This window comes from Pituophis catenifer, unplaced genomic scaffold, assembly GCF_029215685.1.
Source record: "Pituophis catenifer annectens isolate HBS135680 unplaced genomic scaffold, rPitCat1.0.hap2 SCAF_2, whole genome shotgun sequence".
NCBI lineage: Eukaryota > Metazoa > Chordata > Lepidosauria > Squamata > Colubridae > Pituophis > Pituophis catenifer.
In genome coordinates this window covers 289,248,081-289,271,768 of record NW_027256882.1, presented here as the reverse complement: position 1 = coordinate 289,271,768, position 23,688 = coordinate 289,248,081, and the positions used below count along the sequence as shown (strand labels likewise).

General features: G+C 44.3%; 1 protein-coding gene across 1 annotated transcript; it reads right to left on the bottom strand.

The window, feature by feature from the left end:
• Positions 1 to 598: 598 nt before the first annotated feature.
• On the bottom strand, positions 599 to 21,164 carry SYT4 (synaptotagmin 4). The gene is made up of 4 exons (XM_070936006.1): positions 21,131 to 21,164; positions 17,220 to 18,034; positions 4,870 to 4,990; positions 599 to 906 (listed from the first exon to the last, which is right to left on the bottom strand). The coding sequence occupies exons 1-4, from the start codon at positions 21,162 to 21,164 to the stop codon at positions 599 to 601; spliced, it is 1,278 nt and encodes a 425-aa protein (XP_070792107.1).
• Positions 21,165 to 23,688: the final 2,524 nt, after the last annotated feature.

Sequence of the window (23,688 nt, the reverse complement as noted above, 5' to 3'; positions counted from 1 at the left end):
ATAAGCGGGTGGGGAAAAAAAATCAAATCGAAGGATGAACTTCCTTCCCGTTTGCGCATCATTTTTTTTTTTTTAGTCCTTTTCCGTTAATTCGCTTCATGGTTTTCGACTTTACAAAGAACACAGGTGTTTCTCTACCGAGCATGTATCAAAACAAGGCTGTCGTATCATCTAGGTGACAACGATGATCTAAGATTCCTAATCCATTCGTTTAAAAAAAAAAATATAGAGAAAGAAACCAGTTTCAATTTGTGGTTATAGTACTGGATGTGTCTCTAAAGTGGTGTGTTCTCTTGCAGAAGAGGAACCTGTGATACAAGATGATGGTTTGATTTTTGCAAAAAAAAAAAAAAAAGAAAAAAGAAAGAAGAAGAAGAGGAGGAGGAGGAGGAAGAGGAGAACCTCAACCAAAATGTCAGTTGCCTTCTGTTGGGATAGTTCGATCCGGTCTTAACAATAACGATAACAATAAAGATTTTCCCCATCCCTCCCCACCAAGAGCACAAGCCTGTGATTATACATTGCAAAGAAAGAAAACGAATCCTTGCCTATGGGATTTCTCTTTGAAAAGGTCCAACTTCTCCCTCTCCTTCCTTGGTTAGCCGTCGCACAGCATGTGCCATTTCGCAATTTGTCTCCTGGGATATTCGCAGATCTCCTTCCAATGCTCTCCCGCCGTGCCTTCCGCTGAAGCCCCCAAGGTTAACCGGCCGATGATGTCGTTCCGGGAGCCCCTATCTGAATCCAGTACTAAGAATTCGATGCTGATCTCCTCGAGACCCTCGCAGGGAATATCAAAGACAAAGAGTTCGTTGAACACCGCGTTGGGGGTACACTTCTTGACGTGCGTCTTCTTTTTGGAGATCCGTTTCTTGGCATGGTAAAGGTTGACTTTGACATACGGGTCTGAAAGACAAGTAACATTCAACGGTTGACTCGGACCGGGGGGGGTCAAACTCAAGGCCCAGGGGCCGGATCCAGCCCATGGGGTCCTTAGATCTGGTGCACGGGGCTGCCCTAGAAACACCAAAGGACTGCTCTGTGGTGACTCTCCCAGTGAAAACGGAGCTCGGGAGGGTCACACATGCCCCCCCCCCCGAGCTCCGTTTCCACTGGCAGAGGGTTGCAGGAGGCTGTTGCAGCCAAAAACAGAGCTGAGGAGCCCGTTTTCACTGGCAGAGCACTAGGGCCACCACAAGCACACCCCGACATGAGTGACATCATGCTGGCCATGCCCACCCTGGACACACCCACACCCACCGAGGTCAAACACAAACCTGATACGGCCCTCAAAGAAATCGAGTTTGACATCCCTGACTTAGACTGCCAAAAATAAGGTCAGTTCAGGGATTGGAACATTCATGTGTCTTCTCTTCCATAGCCTCTTCCATACAGGACTCAAAGTCTTTATCAACAGGTAACAGTTAACAGCATAACAGAGTTGGAAGGGACCTTGGAGGCAGAAGTGGGCATCACTTACTGTAACAACCGGTTCGTCCAGCACCGATAATGAGTGCATGAGTGTTCTGTCCCCATCTCACACACGCACACAAACAGTCAGCCAGGGGTTAAATAAAACTTGCAGACAATAAATTCCTCCGATAACAGGATTGGCAGCAACCCAGTAGCTGCTTGCCAAGAACTTTACTCACAGAGGGAGGTGTTCCTCCTCCGTCCGATTAACCAAAACAAATACCTTGTCAAAGAATTGTCAAGTCCAGTCCGTATTAAATCCAAGGCAGGCAGATAACATAGTTTCAGAGATACAATGCGACTCGCTAGTTGTTTAGTTTTGTCCGTCACAGAGCCTGATTGCCACCATACCCCCTTTTATCCCCTGTGGGGTGTGGTCCAGTGACTCAGCTTAATTTCTGGCACGCCTCCTTTTCTGCTGCGTCCGCTTGTCTCTCCGACGCTGGCGTGGATCCAGCCAAGACTTATCTCTGTCACTGTCTGACTGTGACTGTTTGGAGATACATGGCTCCTGGCCAATCTCTTCTCCCTCGGGAGACACCTGAGGCATTGCCAGAGAGGAGGGTCCTGGAGAGGGAGGCCTGGCCAACTCCTCTCCTTCACCTTCAGAGTTTTCTCCCTCCGATAAGATGGGCTCCGGGGTTGGAGTCACAACAATGCGTACGGCGCATGTGTGCTGGTCAAACAACATGGCAATTCGCTCATGCGTGCCTTCCGCAATAACGATATAGGACGGGATTGTGCACTGGTGGGCGGGGCCATCTGCAGGTTGCAACTACCGGTTTGCCCGAACCGGTCTGAACCAGCCGCAGCCCACCACTGCTTGGAGGTCTTTTAGTCCAACCTTATACCATTTCAGACAAATGGTTGTACAAACTCTTCTTAAAAGCCTCCAGTGTTGGAGCCCATCACAACTTCTGGAGGCAAATTCTAAACCCAAGGAAAAATATGCATTGTTATTCTACAGAGCAGCCTTTCTGAACCCTTTTACCATGGAGGAACCCTTGAAATAATGTTCAGGTCTTGGAAATCCATGCATTAAAGTTATTATATCTGCAATTGAGTCATGGCACATAAAAATTCCCATCAGAGCAAGAAACAATGGATGGAAACTAAGGAGAGAATCAACTGAGAGTTAAGGAGAAATTTCCCGAGAGTTAGAAAAATTAACCAGTGGAACAGCTTGCCTCCAGAAGTTGTGGGTGCTCCAACATTGGAGGCTTTCAAGAAGAGACTGGACAACCATTTGTCTGAAATGATATAGGGTCTCCTGCTTGAGTAGGGGGCTGGATTAAAAGATCTCCATGATCTCTTCCAACTCTGTTATTCTGTTATTCTGTTAACTAGCATTATATGGCATTCAAAGTTCAAAATCGATGATGATGATGATGATGATGATGATGATGATGATGATGATGATGATGATTTGGCAAATCCTAATCTCTTGCAGAACCCATGGCAATCTTTCATGAATCCCTAAGTTTCCACAGAACCTCAAATGAGAGAGGCTGCAATAGATTGTATTTTGTATAGTAGAGAAGTGGTCCCCAACTGGCCCAGTTGGGAGGGGGCAGAGGGGAACTGGACCACACAAGCGGCAGGACAATGCACACATAGCTTCACTCGCATGAGTGGCAGCTCAGAATACATGCATGCATGTCAACCCACCTCTCACATGGCCCGATTCCAAATAGGCCATGGCCTGGGGATTGGGGACCCCTGTGGTAGAGCAGACTCTACAACCAGGGGTGGGGTGCTGGCGGTTCACAGGGGTTCGGGAGAACCTCTAGCTAAGATTCTGTTGTGGCTCTGTTGCCTGAGCCTGGGCTATCGACAGATGCAGACTCTGAGAGTGAGGAAGAGGAGTTGGCAAGGCCTCCCTCTCCAGGACCCTCCTCTCTGGCAATGCCTCCGGAGGACACCGAAGGCCAAAAGATAGGGCCAGAGCCAAGCACGTCCCCGCAGCCACAGGTGGACAGCGACAAAGGAGATAAGTGCTGGCTGGACCCTCTCCAGAGGCGCAGGGAGAAGCGTGCGCAGCAGAGGGGAAGGCGTGCCAGAGATTAGCTGAGTCACTGAACCACACCCCACAGGATATAAATGTGGGTGTGGTGGCCGGTTCAGTTTGTGATGAGCAAAAACTAGAAATAATCCATGATCTCTGCGTTACTGGACTTTTCCTGCTTTATCGGACTGCATTTGGATTAATCCTTGTATTGTTGAAAACTCTTCCTGTTTTATCGGAATGCTGGCAGTCTAATCTTTGTTTTGTGTGAGTAAAGTCTGAATTGGCAGCTAGCCACTGGGTTGCTGCCAGATTTATTTTCAAAGAATTTTGTCGTGTGTCTTATTAACTCCGGGCCGTCTGTGGGGGTGCGTGAGTGGAACAGGGACAGAACAGATTCTGTGCAGTTTGGAGAACCCCCCCAAATCCCACTCCTGGTGGGCCCCGCCCCGCCCCGCCCACCCCTCCCCTCCCCTCCCCTCCCAGGAGTCCCCACGCAGCCTGTTTTGGATGTAGGTAAGTGCAGGGTGCGTTCAGAGGGTCAGGGAGGGCAAAAAATGGGCCTACTGGAAAATTGGGAAGGTCAAGGGCCTCTGGAGCCTGGGGAGGCTGTTTTCGCCCTCCCAGAGGCTCAAAGAAAGCCTCTGAAGCCCGGTGAGGGCAAAAACACTTCCCTTGGCTGTGGTGCAGTAGGCTGACTAGGCCACACCCACCCAGCAACCGGGCAGAGATCCCCTTGCTAAAATTGTTGAAGCCCACCCCTCCCTACAACATCTCTAAGGGTGTTTGGCAGCCCCCATATTTTCTGGGTCTGAATCAGTGGTGGGTTGCCCTCGGTTTGGACCGGTTCGCAAGAACCGTTAGTAAAACTGGCGGGAGACTCCACCCACTGACCCGGACGTCATCATAGGTAGTCTGCACACGTGCAGAAGCTTCTGCGCATGCGCCTACGCGAAGCAAACTGGTAGTAAAGATAAGTAAGAACCCACCCCTGGTCTGGAAATGAGAGCATATAGGCAAAGCCAACATAGAACAATAATGCATGTGGATGTGGCTTTCATAATTCATGTCACATTTTAGCTTCTCCCACACAGGCATAAAATATTGTTCTGTTCACACTTAACCTGGTTTTAGTGTGAATTTATCACTCTGGGAATTAGAGTAGGCTTACAGTATAACGCCACCCAAAATAAATTCATAAATCTGCCCTTTTCGAAAACAGCTCTTTTTTTTAACAAAAAAAAAAAAACACAAGAAAACAAGGATAGTTCCTATCTACAGAAAATCATTTGCTTCTCTGTTATTTGTAAATTTCTAGGTTCAACCTGCCCCTGTCCTCACCAGCTGAGAATCCGTCAATGTCATTGCATGTGGTCTCCTTTTCAAATTACCTGATAATCCCGAAACATCAGCCTTAGGTAGATGCCTTGCCTTTAAAACAACCACCGTCAGCGTATTTGTTGTAGACTGATAACAAAGTGAGATCAGCAATTCACCACGTCCAGAAGATTTCTGCAGAATTAAAAAGATACGTTCGTTAAGTTGTAATGCTTAGAGCTACTTCAAATCCAGAGATTGACAGATTTGCAATATTCCGATTTGTAAACTGACTTTGTCATTAGCAACAAAATATTTCTAGTTTGGAGAATGGATGGATGGATGAATCTCCATCTGTTTGTCTCTCTGTGTCTCTGAGCCTGCCTGTCTGTCTGTCTGTCTGTCTGTCCATCCATCCATCCATCTATCTAGCCCTATCTATCTATCTATCTATTTATCTATCTATCTATCTATCTATCATCTATCTATCTATCTATCTATCTATCTATCTATCTATCTATCCATCTATTCATTCATCCATCCATCCATCTATCTATCCATCTATCTATGTGTCTGTCTGTCTGTCTATCCATCCATCCATCCATCCATCCATCTCTATCTATCCATCCATCCATCATCCATCCATCATCTATCTATCTATCTATCTATCTATCTATCTATCTATCTATCTATCTATCTATCTATCTATCTATCTATGTCTCTGTCTGTCTGTCTGTCTGTCTGTCTGTCTCTATCTCTATCTCTTCCTATTTTTGTTTGTTTGTTTGTATCCCACCTTTATTATTTTTACAAACAACCCAAAGTGATAATCATGGGTCTGATCCTCTAGAAACCAAGATGTGTTAATCTACAACTGAAACCAAAGGAACAAGCTAGTTCTAGTAAATCTGGCCCAATTAAGTTAATGTATCTCTATCTCCCTTTTTTGATTACTAGACACAACACATGAACACTTGAGAAACCATGACCAATCTGGAATTTATTTCAAACCATGGATTGGGCCAATCAGTCCTTTCTTCCTGATACTGCTTTTATTTTAATCACAATTTGTTGAATAAGCTACCACGATTGGGTTCACATAGTATGCAATGTCATAATTTTGTAATTCAACATTTTTGAACGACCGTAGCTGGCTTTAGAGAACTTGCCAAGTCATATTTAAGCCATGTTTTATTTGAGAGAGATGTTTGAAGCAAACCAGGCCCTCCTCAGTTGGATGACAGCTGAAGTAGCTCTGTGTCAGGGGTGGGTTCTAAATTTTTTTACTACCGGTTCTGTGGGCGTGGCTTATTTTGTGGGTGTGGCTTGGAGGTCATGTGACTAGGTGGGCGTGGCTAGCTGGTCAGAGTCATTTCTGGAAGGTCCTCGCACTTACGACCCAACTCATTTGTTTGCTTTTAACACTGATCAGCTGTAGGGCGGCCCTTTGAAGCCGTGCGGCAAGAGTTTAAACAGTTTTTTTCCCTCTAGTCATCAGCTGGGACTCAGGATAGCAGCAATAGATTGGGGGTGGGACCAAATAAAAGGTAAGAATAACGTGGGTGGGAGGGTGGGGGGCGGGGGGGGAGAACCGGTTCGGTGACGTCATATCGTCACCGCTATCGGCTCGGCCGAACCGGACTGAACCGGGAGGAACCCACCACTGCTCTGTGTGTGTGTGTGTGTGTGTGTGTGTGTGTGTGTGTGTGTGTGTGTGTGTGTGTGTATGGAGGGAACCTTTCTATAATAGTGTGCATGTAGGAGACGAGCAGACTGAGCAAGAAGGTGGGGTTAAGTGCATCATCAATTTGGAATCATTGTGCAGCCACAATTCTATAAATCCTTATCGAATTTTGAACGATCATGAAGCAAATGGTTGTAACTTGAAAACTACCTGTTCAGACCTTTAGATTTCACCAGATGGCTATGATGCATCATTTAACTTTGAATACTCACTCATATTTTATATATTTGAGCCACCTTTAACTCCTTTCACTCACTTAACTGCGATATAATTCTGAAACTCCCTAAATCAGACAGAAAACTGTTACCTGAAACTCATATTTCAAAACATTGACAATATCACTCGGTGAGTGAGCCAATACCATCCTAGGCCGCATTAATAGAGGGATACTGTAGAACCAAAATCAGATGAAGCATTAATGCTGCTTTATAAAGCCTTAGTAAGACCACACCAGGAATACTGCATCCAGATGTTGTTCAAAAGATGTTGAGACCAGGGGTGAAATCTAAAATTTGTTACTACCGGTTCTGTGGGTGTGGCTTGGTGGGGGGGGGTAATGTGACTGGGTGGGTGTGGCCAATTTTTTTTAACTTTTAAAACCATTTTTTCTACAACCTCTTTGGTGAAGAGGTTGTAAAAAAATGCTTTCAAATGTCTCTGACGATCCCAGCTGAGTTGACTGATCGTCACCCTCTGCCGATCAAGCAACTCAGCTGGGATCATCAGAGCTTGGATCGTCAGAGGCATTTAAAAAAATGATTCTGATGATCCCAGCTGAGTTGCCTTGTTCAGCAGAGGGTTAAAAACCCTCTGCCGATCAAGGCAACTCAGCTGGGATTGTCAGAGCCGTTTAAAAGAAAAAAAGCCTCTGATGATCGCACGGCTCAGCTGGGCATGGGGGGGGCAGGGATTTTTGCTACTGGTTCTCCGAACCACCCACCTCCATCGCTACCGGATCAGGCGATCCGGTCCGAACCGGGAGCATTTCACCCCTGGTTGAGACTCTGTAAAGAGTGCAGAGAAGAGCAATAATAATGATTAGGGGGCTGGAGGAATTGGATATGCCTACTCTAGTGAAAAGAAGGACAAGGGGAGACATGATAGCAGTGTTCCAATATTTGAGGGGCTGCTACAAAAAAGAGGGGGGTCAATCTATTCTCCAAAATACCAGAAGGAAGGACAAGAAGCAATGGACGGAAACTAAACAGGGAGGGAAGCAATCTAGAACTTAGTTCCTGACAGAGAGAACGATTAATAAGTGGAACAGCTTACCTCCAGAAATTGTGTGTGTTTGTCTGAAATGGTATAGGCCAAGGTCTCCTGCTTGGTGGAATTCAAATTTTTTTCCTACTGGTTCTATGGGCGTGGCTTGGTGGGTGTGGTGTGACTTGGTGGGCGTGGCTTTGTGGGCATGGCAGGGGAAGGATACTGCTAAATCTCCATTCCCACCCCACTCTTGGGGGAAGGATATTGCAAAATCTCCATTCCCACCCCCACTCTGGAGCCAGCCAAAGGTGGTATTTGCCGGTTCTCTGAACTACTCAAAATTTCCGCTACCGGTTCTCCAGAACCTGTCAGAACCTGCTGAATAGCACCCCTGGGTTGGACTAGAAGAATTCCAGGGTCTCTTCCTCCTGTCTTATTCTGCTGTTCTGTTGTCTTGAGAAAATGAAATGATAACTTCCAACCCTCCATTACAGAACAAAACATCGGAACCAATCTCTCCAAATGTCGTCGCAAATAATAGGCGATGAATTAACATGTCAATGGACCCAAGAAAATATCAGCTACAAATCAGATTTTACAGAAAATAATATGGTCACCTTGTGGGAACAAAATATATAAGCCGGGAAATGTAAGCCAAGCAAGCTTCATCTCTTCAGGTCAGAAATGGATTAAAAGCCATAAAACACTCTAGATGGGAATATTGTTTGCTACACATCGAAGCAATTTGATTTGATGCTTGATCTTTTGAAAGCAATTATCCCAAAGTCAATATACTGGCAGGTCCTCAAGTCGGGATATTGGTTGCCTGAGCTTTGAAACATGTATTAGATTTGGGATTTTAATAGGAAATGGGCTGCCACTTAAAGCTGAAGATATTTCCAAGCTGATTTGCAACCTTGATATCAAAGATATTGATCTGGTCATAAACCATGTGCAATTCAGTGGGGCAAAGAAAATATTTAGAATTGGAGCCAGAACTCCTGATGATAATAATAAAACCGATGCCTGCATCTTTTAGGATGCTGCTTCTTTTGATTGGCCAACTGAAGTTTAATGGACTACTGGGAATTTGTGCTAGAGAATTAGCAGATTCTATCGATTGTATCCATGGCAATAATAGGCAATATTCAAAGCCATTACAATCAAAGTTTTTGTCATTGGATTTACTGGAAGGCAGAATATACTGTATTGATTGATTGATTGATCGATTGATTGATGATTTATGACAATATTTGTAGCTCAGGGTTGACCTGCAGGATACTTGGTGTTCACTGAGCTAGGTTGTTTTTTTCCAGACATTTCATTACCCATCTAGGTAACATCATCAGTGCTAGAAGGGAGTGGTGTTTGCTCTCATTTATATATTAGTTTATATATTCCACTATTGATGAAGACAATGTATTGATACTAATTTTTGTCTGAGGACGATTTTGGCATGCCAAACAGGGGTAGGCTGCTGGGGGTTCGCAGGGGTTCGGGAGAACCTCTAGCTAAGATTCTGTGCAGTTCAGAGAACCCCCAAATCCCACTCCTGGATGTCCCCGCCCTGCCCAACTCGCCCCTCCCGGGAGTCCCCACATAGCCCATTTTGGATGCAGGTAAGTGCAGGGTGCATGCAGAGGCTCGGGGAGGGTGAAAAATGGGCCTACTGGAAGTTCAGGAGGCCTCCGGAGCCTAGGGAAGCCATTTTTGCACTCCTGGAGGCTCAAAAAAAGCCTCCAGAGCCCGGGGAGGGAGAACCCCCCCCACCATGGTGCAGGAGGTCAACTAGGCCATGCCCACCATGGCCACGCCCACTCAGCAACCAGGCAGAGAACCCCTTGCTAAAATTTTTGAAGCCCACCCCTAATCTCAATTAACTCAATTCATAACATTTTGGCTAGTATAAATGATGATTTAGCAGAAAATAAACTTCAGCAACTCCAGTAGCAGTATATTTTGAAATATTTCTGCCCAGACAGGTAGTAGTTTTCCCAACATTGGCTGAGAATTCTCAAGAATGCAACATTGGGTAGTTAATGATTTAGCAAAACCCATTAATCATTTAGATCAACACAGTTAAACTAATATTCTGTGTTCTCATATGCATGTTCAAGCAGGAATATCCACTAATCATCAGGCACAGCAGAATCAACTGATAATCACCCAACGTTCATTAATCGTTAGAGATACTCCTTTCGCTTTGATCAGCCTCATCTTAAATACCGTGCTTCTCCGAGGGTGAAATTCATACCTTAAAGTTAGGATGGAACGATTAAAGGATGAAAATATGGTGCATAAACAAGGCTGCTACAACAGATGTGTATTGATCTGCCTAGGTGACTGACTACAATTGCAATTTACAAGCCTATTTTTCTTACTTTGCCACGTACCAATTTAGGAAGAAGGAAAATAAGTCAAGATAAAATCCTAAGGGAGGCACCATGGCAAGTTGAAGATGTACTGGATGTGACTTTTCATGCATCTTTAACGCTACAGCAATACATCGTTGCATCTCACTGCAACTTTGGAGCATGCATGCAATGTCATGATGCCCATCAAAAAGAGGCGGGGCTTATATGGCAATGCTACGATGATGCTATTGTCACTCTGACACTCCTTTGGCCACACCCACAGATAATATCAGGCAGAAGTGCTCAGTACAAATTTAGCATATGATAAAGTCATGTTCTAATAGATGAGGTGTTCGGGTCCCCAGCAAATTCTATCCTTTTCTCGATATCAAGACCCTACCCAGAATGCTTTGCTCTTTTCTCCTTCTAAACCCACTCCAACAGCCAACTCAGCTTTGGCAATCCTTTTAATATTGGGCTATTCTTTAGAAGGTAGTATTGAGTTTTCCGTAAAATTCCATCAGTAAATGGATGATGCCATCTGGCTCAAATGACCCAGAATTTGAGTTTAGTCCTATAGTCTATGGAAATATCATCTCTTTGTCAACATGCATAGCTGAGATGACAGTCAGAGAAATAGATGGATGGATGGATGGATAGATAGATAGATAGATAGATAGATAGATAGATAGATAGATAGATAGATAGATGATGGATGGATGGATGGATGGATGGATGGATGCATGGATGGATGCATGGATGCATGGATGCATGGATGCATGGATGGATAGAAAGATAGATAGAAAGATAGATAGATAGAAAGATAGATAGATAGATAGAGATAGAGATAGAGATAGAGATAGAGAGAGAGATAGAGATAGAGATAGAGATAGAGATAGAGATAGAGAGAGAGATAGAGATAGAGATAGAGATAGAGATTAGATAAGATGGATGGATGGATGGATGGATGGATGGATGGATGGATGGAAAGATAGATAGAAAGATAGGTAGATAGAGATAGAGATAGAGATAGCGATTAGATAGATAGATAGATAGATAGATAGATAGATAGATAGATAGATGATAGATGGATGGATGGATGGATGGATGGATGGATGGATGCATGGATGGATGCATGGATGCATGGATGCATGGATGGATGCATGCATGGATGGATAGAAAGATAGATAGAAAGATAGATAGAAAGATAGATAGAGATAGAGATAGAGATAGAGATAGAGATAGAGATAGAGATAGAGATAGAGATAGAGATAGAGATAGAGATAGAGATAGAGATAGAGATAGAGATAGAGATAGAAAGGGATAGATAGAGATAGAGATAGAGATAGAGATAGAGATAGAGATAGAGATAGAGATAGAGATAGAGATAGAGATTAGATAAGATGGATGGATGGATGGATGGATGGATGGATGGATGGATGGATGGATAGAAAGATAGATAGAAAGATAGAAAGATAGATAGGTAGATAGAGATAGAGATAGAGATAGCGATTAGATAGATAGATAGATAGATAGATAGATAGATAGATAGATAGATAGATAGATAGATAGAGATAGATGAGAGGGAGAGGGAGAGGGAGGGAGGGAAGGAGGGAGAAGATAGATTGTAGGAGATGACCAGGCTGAGCCCAAGGGAGGGGTCAAACACATCATCAGTCTCAAGTCCCTTCACACCCATAAGAGATCTAAGTCCAGCCCACCCATTGACTTTTATCTACTGCCAATTTCCTTTAGTAGTTCAGATTCTTGTAGAGAGCATTAGCATGCAATCAACCTATATTCATTTGAATTGCCTGGACTCCTGTCATAGATAGATAGATAGATAGATAGATAGATAGATAGATAGATAGATAGATGATGGATGGATGCATGGATGGATAGGTGGGTGGGTGGGTATGTGTGTATGTGTGAGTGTGATAGAGGGAAGGAGGGAGGGAGGGAGAGAAGAAGAGAGGGAGATAAGAGGGTGGTGGTATAGGGTTTCTTGCTTAAGGAGGGTATTGGATGAGAAGACATCCAAAATCCCTTCTAACTCTTTTATTCTGTTATTCTGAAATGGTTTCCCAAAAGCATTAAAGTGGTTTAACATTGCCTTCCTCAAAATATAATTTCAACATCTCACTCAAGCATATAATGTTGGTATTTAATAGAGGTCTCTTATCAAGCTCAGCTCCAACAAAATAAGCCATGTACTGTCACCCGTTGAGATTAGTTAAAATCTATTTTAAAAACCAGATATTTATTTATTTATTTTTATTTTATTAAACTATGCTTTCCAAACTAATAATACTCTTAGTTTTTTATTGCAGAATGACCTGTCTTGAGCCCCAGTAGGTAGACCGGACCAGGAAATCGAGTGCCCAGGAAGACTGAAACAACAATTAAGTGAGATAGACTACAAAAATGGAGTCTGAAGTATGGGATCTCCTGCTCAAGTAAAGGAAGACCTCCAAGGTTTCTTCCAACTCTTGTCATTCTGTATTCTGCATGTGGTATATTCCCTCCCCCTTCTGATATTTCAGTTAATTAGGGAAGCATCTGTCTGACTCACTTGGAAATATGATCTCATTACTCTGGACTGTTTTTTTGTCTAGGTTCCTGAATAATTCCTTTAAGATCATCTCCCTTACTTTCTATATTTTATATTTGGTAAGCAAACTCACACACTAAATCCTAGATCCAAGGGTGGGCTGTTGGGAGTTTGCAGGGGTTCGGGAGAACCTCTAACTAAGATTCTGTGTGGTTTGGAGAACTCCCAAATCCCACTCCTGGCTGGACCCGCCCACCCCGCCCCTCCCCTCCCAGGAGTCCCCATGCGGCCCGTTTTGGATGCAGGTAAGTGCAGGGTATGCGCGGAGGCTCGGGGAGGGTGAAAAATGGGCCTACCGGAAGTTTGGGAAGGCCAGAAACGGGCCGGTTTCCAGCCTACAGAGGGGCCTCCAGAGCCTGTGAGGCCATTTTCGCCCTCCCAGAGGCTCGAGAAAAACCTCCGGAGCCTGGGGAGGGCAAAAATGTCCCCCCTGCTATAGTGCAGGAGGCCAACAAGCCACGCCCACATTGGCCATGCCCACCCAGCAACCGGGCAGAGAACCTCTTGCTAAAATTTTTGAAGCCCACCCTTGCCTAGATCTATAATGAGAACATCTATAAGACTTTAAAAAGAAAAGGCTATACCTTATACCGTTTTCATTTTGAACGCTTATAGATGTTCTCGTTATAGATCTAGAATTTAGCGGGGGAGTTTGTTTAGCAAATATTCCTTTGATACTCAGGAAGGGAAAAGAGGGTAAAGTATGCTGAGTTTTGATTCCTCATCCTGTCCTGAATGTGTTTAAGATTTGTGTGGCATTTGCATGGGTGGTGATACTCATTATTACAATTCATAGAGTATTCTGTAATTTCTAATGTGTAGGTGACAACATGTAGTACTCAATGGAACTGCATCTACATGGAGGGAAGCATGCAATGGGGTAGCACAAGGCTCTGTCTTAGGCCCAGTACTCTTCAATCTCTTCATCAATAATTTGGACAAGGGGATGGATGAGGAACTTATCAAATTTGCAGATGACACCAAATTGGCAGGAATAGCCAACACTGCAGAAGATAGGCGTAAGATACAGAAGAATTGAACATTGAAATTTAACGGTGAAAAAAATTAAAGTTCTACATTTAGGCAAGAAAAAAACAGGTATAGGATAGCTGATACCTCGCTCAATAGTAATAACTGTGAGAGGGATCTTAGAGTCCTAGTGGACAACCATTTAAATATGAGCCAGCCGTGTGCTGCAGCTGCCAAAAAGGCCAACACACTTCTAGGCTGCATCAACAGAGGGATAGAATCAAGATCACGTGAAGTGTTAATATCTCTTTATTATGTCTTGGTAAGGCCACACTTGGAATCCTGCATTCAGTTTTGGTCACCACGATGTAAAAAAGATGTGGAGATTCTAGAAAGAGTGCAGAGAAGGGCAACAAAGATGATTAAGGGACTGGAGGATAAAGCATATAAAGAATGGTTGCTGAAATTGGGTATGTCTAGTTTAATGAAAAGAAGGGGTGACATGATAGCAGTGTTCCAACATCTAAAGGGTTGGCATAAAGAAGAGGGAGGCAAACTATTCTCCAAAGCACCAGAAGAAGCAATGGATGGAAACGAATCAAGGAGAGAAGAAACCTAGAACGAAGGAGAAATTTCCTGACAGTTAAAACAATGAATCAGTGGAACAACTTGTCTCCAGGAGTCGTGGGTGCTCCATCACTGGAGGTTTTTAAGAAGAAAGTGGACAACCATTTGTCTGAAATGGTGCAGGGTTTCCTGCCTAAGCAGGGGCTTGGACTAGAAGTCCTCCAAGTCCCTTCCAACTCACTCATTTATTTATTTATTTATTTATTTATTTATTTATTTATTTATTTATTTATTTATTTATTTATTTTTAAAATTTTTATACCGCCCCCTCTCCCGAAGGACTCGGGGCGGTGAACAGCCAAGATTAAAAAACATACAATATAAACATTAAAATACATTTAAAACAAAATTAAATCCCTAATGGCTTTCCCCAATTTAAAACCCCTTACCCATAAAATTCACCAATAAAAATTTTAAGCTTGCTGAAATAGAAGCGTTTTCAGAGCCCGGTGAAAGGTTCGGAGGTCCGGGATCAGTTGTATCCCTGGGGGTAGCTCATTCCAGAGGGCTCTTCCCCAGGGAGGTCACCAGTCGATATTGCCTGACCGACGGCACCCTGAGGAGGCCCTCTCTGTGGGAGCGTGTTGGCCAGTGGGAGGTTATCAGTGGCAGAAGGTGGTCTCGTAAATAACCGGACCCTAAGCCATGGAGCGCTTTGAAGATGAGAGCCAGTACCTTGAAGCGCACCCAGAAGACCACTGGAAGCCAATGCAGCTCGCGCAGGAGAGGTGTTACATGGGAGCGCCATATCGCCCCCATAAGTACCCGCGCGGCTGCATTCTGGACCAGTTGGAGCCTCCAGGTGCTCCTCAAGGGGAGCCCCATGTAGAGAGCATTGCAGTAGTCCAGGCGGGAAGTGACGAGGGCATGAGTGCTTATTCTGTTATCATGCTTTATTGTTTGATAAGAGATGTACCTAGACCAGTGATGTCGAACCTTTTCAGCACCGAGTGCCCAAACCACAACGTGCGTGCATGTGTGGGCATGTGTGCGCACCAGAGCACCAGAAACCTGAAGACCAGCTGACCAGCACACACATGCCTATTATTTGGCATTTTTCAGGCTGTTTTCAGGCCATTTCAGGCCATTTTCCGGGCTGTTTTCTGGGCTGTTTTCAGGCCATTTTCGGGCCGTTCTCAGACTCCTTTTGGGGCATTTTCAGGGCGTTTTCACCATGAAGACCAGCTGGCACACCAGAAACCAGAAGAGCAGCTGGCTCTGTGTGCCACCTCTGGAACACGTGCCATAGGTTCGCCATCACTGATCTAGCCCATTCCCTGGACGGTGTCTATAATTAGGTTTTTTTTTTTCCTTCCAATATTTTTAATCACAAATAAAATATGAACATTCCACTGTGTCAGTGGAAGAAAGCAGTTGATCTGATTACCTCTTGATAGAGTTTAATCAACAGTCCACAGCTGTCCTGCGGATTGTTGTCTAATTTCTTGTTCCTGTCAAGGCTCGTAAACTATTGACTTATGTCTTTGGGCTTTGATTGCTACACTATGCTTGAGAAGGAACCAAGGTTTCTCCCAGTTCGCCGCCTGTGAAATGAGTTTGTCTTACAAAGGAGGCTCGTAAAACTCAGCCGGTAGATTATTTCCTTTATCCTGTCACCAGCGTGAGTTATGTCCGAATTATTGCTGATCCTGCCAAATCTGTGAGCCCACTCTTAGCGCTATTAAACAGTTCAGCATTATGGCCGCCGTACTCTAATCAATCAGAGCATAAGAGAGCTGCTCTATTGTGATGAGTTGAGTTCGATGCCTTGATGCTGATAACACAAAATATGTCCTGTGGGGTTTTTTTTTCTTTTGTGCTGATGCAAGTTCCTATACTGAATTTGGCTCGTTGCAGGGTCTATTCCTGTTAGTCAGCACAGAGGGTCATCAAACTAAGTTTTAACTACAGGGAGGATGAATCATTAACTACAGGTTGGATCCCTACAATCCCTTGAAGAGCTGCTGCCATTGACATCGACCTGTGGTCTGGCTCATTTAAAACACCTTGTAATATTCGAAGACATGGCTTATCCCACTATGTTGTACACAACTCTGAAAGTGGGTTTGTTATCTTAAATGCCCAAACACGTGCGCTCAATTCTAAGCAGGAATCGGGAAAGTGAGACTTAGATTCAGTCAAGAGTTATTGTATTATAAATCGTTTCCTTTCTTGCCTGGCCTGATATAAGTGAAAAGAGAATATTGGTTTACTCCAAAAGTGCTTTTCCAAAATTGGACAGTCTTGTTTTTTTGTTTTTTGCCCTTGAAAACGTTTCACTTCTCATCTGCAAAACTGGACATTTTCCTTGAAACATTTTCAATGAAACCCCCCCCCCCCCGAAAAAGTCCAGTTGTCTTTTGGTAAAGCACCTTTAAAAAGGTAAAGTTTCCCCTCGCACATATGTGCTAGTCGTTCCTGACTCTAGGGGGTGGTGCTCATCTCTATTTCGAAGGCGAAGAGCCAGCGCTGTCCGAAGACGTCTCTGTGGTCATGTGGCCATCATGACTAAACGCCAAAGGCTCACGGAACGCTGTTACCTTCCTACCAAAGGTGGTCCCTATTTTTCTACTTGCATTTTTGACGTGCTTTCAAACTGCTAGGTTAGCAGAAGCTGGGACAAGTAACAGGAGCTCACCCTGTTACGTGGCATTAGGGATTCGAACCGCTGAACTGCTGACCTTTCAATCGACAAGCTCAGCATCTTAGCCACTTAGGGCTATCTTAACCTGGTTGATAGAGAATCTCCATAGACAGAATATTGATTTACAAATACTTTTAACCTGTTTAGAATGTTTAGTTCATTCATTTCTTCAAAATATCAATATGATATTACTATTTGTACAACTCACCTCTTCAAAATACTTCTTAAGGAGGGGCAGGGGAAAAGAAAGAATAAGTAAGATAAATTACCCTAACATTTTTCTTGATGATTTCCTTGTTCATCAGCATCCTTCCTTCAGACAACTCGATTCCTGATAAGGGAAACAGGACTTCTCCAATGACATCATCGCGGGAGAACCGGTCAAAACTCAGAATCATAAAATGGAGACTCAGATCTTGAATTTGAGTATAAGGGATTCCATAAAAGGTGAAAGTTTCATCAAAAGCTGGATCTAAGGTTTTCCTCAGCACTCGAGTTTTCACCTTGTGCTTCTTCTCTGGCAGTATTGTCATTTTGATGTATGGATCAGAAGTCATGGATTGTTCATCCATGGCTGGTAAGCCCCTTGCTTCTTTGATGTTCACCATGAAAGCTTTCTTTTCGAAGTTGTACTCTAGGGAGAAGAAGAGAGTCCCTAATTTATCTTGCTTTTCTTCAGAAGATATTGAGGTGGTAGACTTCAAGCTGTCAGGAGATACCGAATCTTTTTCCCTCTCAGGAAAGAGTTTTGGAGTAAAGCCCTCAACATCTGAAGAAGTTGGTACTTTAGGGATCGTTTTTGGGAAGTTGCCATTCAGATCTTGTTTCTCCAGGTCAAGATGCAGAGACGTCTTTGTCATGATAGGCTTGTTTTTGGCTTCCCCTTTGTCCTCTGCGCCAAACTTCTTCTTGCTGTTGAGGTTCTCCGGATAAATATCAACCCCCTTCAGCACATGGACAAATTTATAAGGAGGAGTCTTGTTGGCTTTTGAAGATTTGCGTTGGCAGCAGATCCAAGCAAAGAGCGAGACAGTGAAGACCAGCCCAAAGGCGCTGAAGATCCCAACCACGGTTGGGATTTCATCTGCAAATCAAAGCAAATGTCAACAAACATATGAACGGTGGACTTCAGAGCTCACAAGTGATAGTTAACTTAGCAAGAACCCGGCAAAATGATAGAGTGAAGCAATTCGACTGTACAATATACTAAGAGAAAGCATATTCATTTTGTGCCCCCTGCAGGTATCTATGAAAAAAAATTCCGTCTGGAGATTTTTCTCCAGATGCATGCATGATGGAAAGAAATAGAGTTTAGCTATCATGATTGCAACAAACAGCCTGGAGCAATTAAATTTTGTGGGTTTCCTAGATGAAGTTATGGATTCACTAAGTATACAAAGGCGTTTGATTCCCTCTAACATCCTTCACATTTGCCTTGTCATCTGGCCGATTAAAAAAAAAAAAGATTTGAAATATATTATTCCTATAATGTTCACTTTCACACCAGTCTTTGCTTTGTCCCTTATGTTCAAGGAGCTTCATCTTTATACAAACCTTTTATAGAAGAGATTACAATACAGCACGAAAATGTTAACTTTTATGAGCTTTTCCACCAGTCTGGCATACTGATATGAAGCTGAGTGTTAATATAGATAATATATAATTATTTTTCCACCGTTATTTCATTATCTTTTATATGCATGGTTTATATTTTCTTTTCTAATTGAAGGAGAAACCGATGAGACTTTTCAGAAGTCTCCGGCAACGTAGGTGCCTAAAGAACAAGGATTTAGTCTCTATTTCTACAAGCACAGTAACTATGATTTTTTTCCCCTTCTCCATTACTCAGAGAAAACAGCCCACATTCTAGACAGCAATAGGGAAAACAGCATGGAAGCTGCAATGACATCTGGAGTACGGATAAAAGTGGGACACCGAGGAGATCATTAGCATTTCATGAGTAAGCAGCACAGGGCCAAATGAATGCCACTAATTGGAAATCCAATTCTGCCCATAAGTAACATTTCCGAGCAAGTTTAAGTGCCAGGCACTGGCAACAGCAATCTGAACGAAAGTCTACCTTCTCCTAGCAAAATGGGAATGCATGAAATATTGATGCAGAAAAGAAGTGCGTCTTTCATGCGTGGGGACAGGTATGCAAGAAAACGTGTGCTGTATTCTTTCTGGCCAGGGGATTTTCTGGAAAGGAGAAGTGGATGCTGTCCTTGACGATTCTTATTGGAGAGAAGGACTCCGCTTTTGAGTGGGGGAAGAGTAACAGACTCACCCCTCTGTTAAAATTATGAGACAATGAATGGACCTACTAAGCAAGCATTAAAAGGGTTGAGCATGAACCATTGTCATTTTTTGGAAGCATCCCCTTCTGGCATGAGGGTTTTCTGGTCTTTTGAGGAGAGGACTTTCCCATTTTTGATTAGGGTTGATCAATGAGAAGACAACTCATGGTTGTACGTTAGTCTGCAGGAAATGTTGCTTTGGGATAAGACGCTGGGTCAGTTCCATTGTAGCCTCTTTCTATGTCACTAACTCCCTTCACACGCCCCCTTTTTAACATCTCTTCCAGTTGAGGGACAACTTATCAGCAGTGAGGGAATGGCATCTCCATAAAATGCTTACAAGGAAGTTCAGGTGGGTATTACCTCCCTTGAACGGGTTTTAATTGTCAACCAATGTGTTTGCAAGTACTGTTTAGAAGCCGGCACCCAGCGGATTGTTCCTGGGAGAAAGTTACAGGTATTAATTATCTTCCCAAAGTCAATTACGAGGTGAGCAAGCTGTCGCAAATGAAATTAGAAGCATCTATGAGGGGATGGACCAAGAAGAAATCCCAACTCATCGTGCTGTCTCCTAACCGCCAGTGGGAACACCATCTGCTGTGATGCTGTTTTCCTAGGATCACCTAGGTATTCTAACATCTGCGTGAGAACGAGATGCTGACTTGAGATTCTACGAGCTATCAGGAAAAAAGAGCAAGGCAGATTTCAAGAGTGTCAATGTGAAAAGACCCCCTTCCACATTCTCTGCATGCAAACCAAAGTCAACATTGAACTGATTTATTTTCATGGAAAGCCAAAAGAATGACTTGACCCAGGGATGGAAGCAATAACATATGTTGCTTAGGAATGATCCCATTGTCCCAAAAGAAGCCATCAGGAGTTTAAAATGAGGCCATCAGGAGTTTATAACACAATACTATGTGTTATAGGTGGTACCCCGAGAGCATTTCATGGCAAAGACAATCAATGAGACAATGTTCACTCACTCATCTACCCCACACTTAAATATCTGAAAAAAGAAACCTATGTAGGTATGCATTTTTCTCTTGGTCAAAAAAAAAAAAAAAAGGTTATTTATTCAGCATTCCAGCAGAGGAGAAATACCAATGATTTTGTTCTGATTTTCAGGTTTTCAGAGCCAAAGCAGCCACTTTAAGTTTCTTTCTGAAATCTTGCACTGAGTTAAAAGCATGAGGTAACACTTTATGGGCATTATTATCCAAGAAACAACACTTATGACAAGAGGCAAACAGACATCTGCTTAGAGGAGAGGTAGAAAGGCACAGCGATATGAATGTTGAGATGGATGACTAATCTTTTTTTAAGTGTCTGGTAGCTACCCTTGTACGAACAGAAGCGATTATGACCATTTTTCCGAGAGCATGTAGAGTAGAGGTTTGAAATGACTCATCCTCGTCTCGATCACGGCTTCCTTCTAACAAAGATCGAGGCAAATCCATCTTTTCTCTGTCCTCAAACCCCCCTTACCTTCCTCCCCGGTCCTTATATTCTGTTCGCAACATCGGGAGAAGGAAGACCGAAGGATGAAGAAGGAATAATCTGAACAGTCTAAAAGCAGCAGAAGAGAAAGAGGAGGAGGAGGAAGCGCAAACTTTTGCCCAATCCACCCATCTTCCCATAGATGCTTGGAAAGGGAGGCGAAGACAAGCCATCTTCCAAGCTCAAAGTGGAAACACGCCTGACGCTTCCAAGGGTCGAAAGTCCCCAAGGAGCCCAAAATGGCAGAGTCATCTACTTTGCTTGAGAAGTGGGGAGGGGGGGGGGGACAGGAATGAAACCCACCTGGATTCGCATTTTTGTCATTTCTCTCTTTAAAAAAATATTTTTTAAATAATATATATATATATATATATCTTTCTTACCAAATTCTTCTCTGCTGGCTGTAATCGGAGCCATGTTGTTTGCTCGCGTGCGCTGTCCAAGGTGCTGAAGGTTTCTTTTCCCTTCTCTTTCCCTCCGGCGGATCCCGGCGCAAAAGGAAAGACGCGCGCAAGCCCACCAACCAAAACAGGGGAGACTTCTTTCCCGACGCGATGCCGACACCAGCCCGAAAGATCCGGGAAGGTTTGGGAAAGAGGAGGAGGAGGAGGAGGAGGAGGAGGTAGAGAGAGAGAGGAAACGCGGGTGGGAGGGGGGGAGAGAGAGAGAGAGAGAGAGAGAGAGAGAGAGAGAGAGGGCAGGCCTGATCGGGTCCTCCCCTCCGTCACAGCGATTCGTGAGCCCTTGTCCGCTGGTTCGGGTCTTCTGACTCACCGAGCTCGGAGCCCGAAGACGTGGTTGAAACCCAAATTGACGCAATTCTGACGCTACCGGAGTGAAATCAGTACCTCCTCCCCCGCCCCTTCCTTCCTTCCCTCCCTCCCTCCCCCCCCCCACACTCCTCCACTCCTGAGACACACCAGCCCACATTCATCAATTATTTTAACGGCTCTGCTGCAGGAGATTAGCTCACATTCTCAGCCGGGCGTAGATAGCAATGCTAATTTCTAGGGCCAACCCTGGCTCGCGTTTTTTTGTTTTTTTGTTTTGTTTTGTTTTGTTTTTTTTGCTGCCACCAGTCTGGCAGTCTTAAACCTGGAAGACGGGGCTGAGGAGAGAGGGAGAAAGAGAGAGGGGGGAGAGAGGGAGGGGGGGAGAGAAAGAGAGATGAGAGACAGGGAAGGAGGAAGAGAGGGAGAGGGAGGGAGAGGGAGAGAGGGAGAAAGAGAGAGAGATGACAGAGAGAGGAGAGGGGGAGAGGGAGAGAGAGGGGGAAGAGAAAGAGAGAGGAGAGAGGGAAGGAGGAAGAGAGGGAGTGAGAAAAAGAGAGATATGACAGAGAGGAGAGGGGGAGAGAGGGGAAAGAGAAAGAGAGGAGAGAGGGAAGGAGGAAGAGAGGGAGAGGGAGAGAGTGAGAAAGAGAGAGATATGACAGAGAGAGGGGAGGGGGAGAGAGGGGGGAAGAGAAAGAGAGAGGAGAGAGGGAAGGAGGAAGAGAGGCAGAGGGAGAGAGTGAGAAAGAGATGACAGAGAGGGGGGAAGGGGAGAGGGGGAGAGAGGGGGAAGAGAAAGAGGAGAGAGAGGGAGGAAGGAAGAGAGGGAGAGGGAGTGAGAGGGAGAGAGGGAGAAAGAGAGAGATATGACAGAGGGAGGGGGAGAGGGAGAGAGGAGAGAAAGAGGAGAAAGAGGGAGGGAGGGAGGAAGAGAAAGAGAGAGAGAAAGAGAAAGGGAGAGATATGATGGGAGAGGGAGAGAGAGAGGAGAGAGAGAGGAGAGAGAGGGGGAAGGAGGAAGGGAGGAAGGGAAAGAGAGAAAAAAGGGAGAGAGTGAGAAAGAGAGAGATATGACACAGAGAGAAAAAGACAAGAGAGAGGAGAGAGGAAAGAAAGAGAAGAGAGAGAAGGAGGGAGGGAGGGAGACAGAGAGAGAAAGAAAGGGGGAGAGTGAGAAAGAAAGATATGACAGGAAGAGAGAAAAAGAGAGACTTGTTTAAAGAGAGAGAGAAGAGAGAGAGGAGAAAAAGAGAGGGGGGAGGGGGAGAGGGGGGTGTTCGCAGATGTAGGAAGTGAAGTGGGAGGTAGGGAATGTCCCAGACGCAATTTCTTTTTCCTCTGGAAATGCTTCTTTAGTGTGATTTGCCAGATATCTGGAGTGCTCGCTAGGGGGAACCTTGAACACGGATTCCCAGACTGACTGGAATAGGCGTAAACAGATTATAGCTTGTCAGAGCTCCATTCTAAACAGATTGTAGCTTGTTAGATGTAGCTTCTAAACAGATTGTGGCTTTTTGGACCTACCTGATACCTCTTCCTCCCTCTTTTTCTCTCTGACACTTACTTCACACCCACTTTTTTTTTCTCGCATTTTTACTTTTGAAATCTGTCCTTGTGATACCATGCATTATTAACAAGTTCTCCATCATAAATGGACATCCCTGGTGGATGGGTCTTGGCTGATCTTGAAAAAGGTCTGCAGCCTTGGGCTAGGTTGGGATGAAACGGGATGAAGAACCATCTGGAAATCTGGAAGAAAGAACGGGAGGTTTAAAAATAGAAGGAAACAATGGCCAACCACTTTTCTATTATTTCCTGGAAAGGTGCATAGATATTGCTATGCAGTCACTAGGAGGAAAATTTAGCCTAAAAGAGACTCATATTATAAAATGTATGAGCTATTTTCCAAACCACCTGAAGGCAGGAAGAGAAGCAATGGGTGGAAACTAATCAAGGAGAGAACCAACCTAGAACTAAGGACAAATTTCTTGACAGTGAAGACAAGCAACGTAATGGCTTGCCTCTCGAAGTTGGGTGCTCCAACACTGGAGGTTTTCAAGAAGGAATTGCACAGCCATTTGTCTGGACTGGTATAGGATTTCCTGCTTGAGCAGGGGGTTGGACTAGAAGACCTCCGAGGTCCCTTCCATCCCTGTTATTCTGCTAAA

Bases quoted from the DNA above. Each gene is read 5' to 3' on its own strand.
- SYT4 (XM_070936006.1), bottom strand. From the start codon at position 21,164: ATGGCTCCGATTACAGCCAGCAGAGAAGAATTTG. The intron at 18,035-21,130 runs GTAAGAAAGATA...TTTGATTTGCAG, and splicing joins AGCCAGCAGAGAAGAATTTG to ATGAAATCCCAACCGTGGTT. The intron at 4,991-17,219 runs GTAATTTATCTT...TTAATTCTGCAG, and splicing joins TCATCAAGAAAAATGTTAGG to AAATCTTCTGGACGTGGTGA.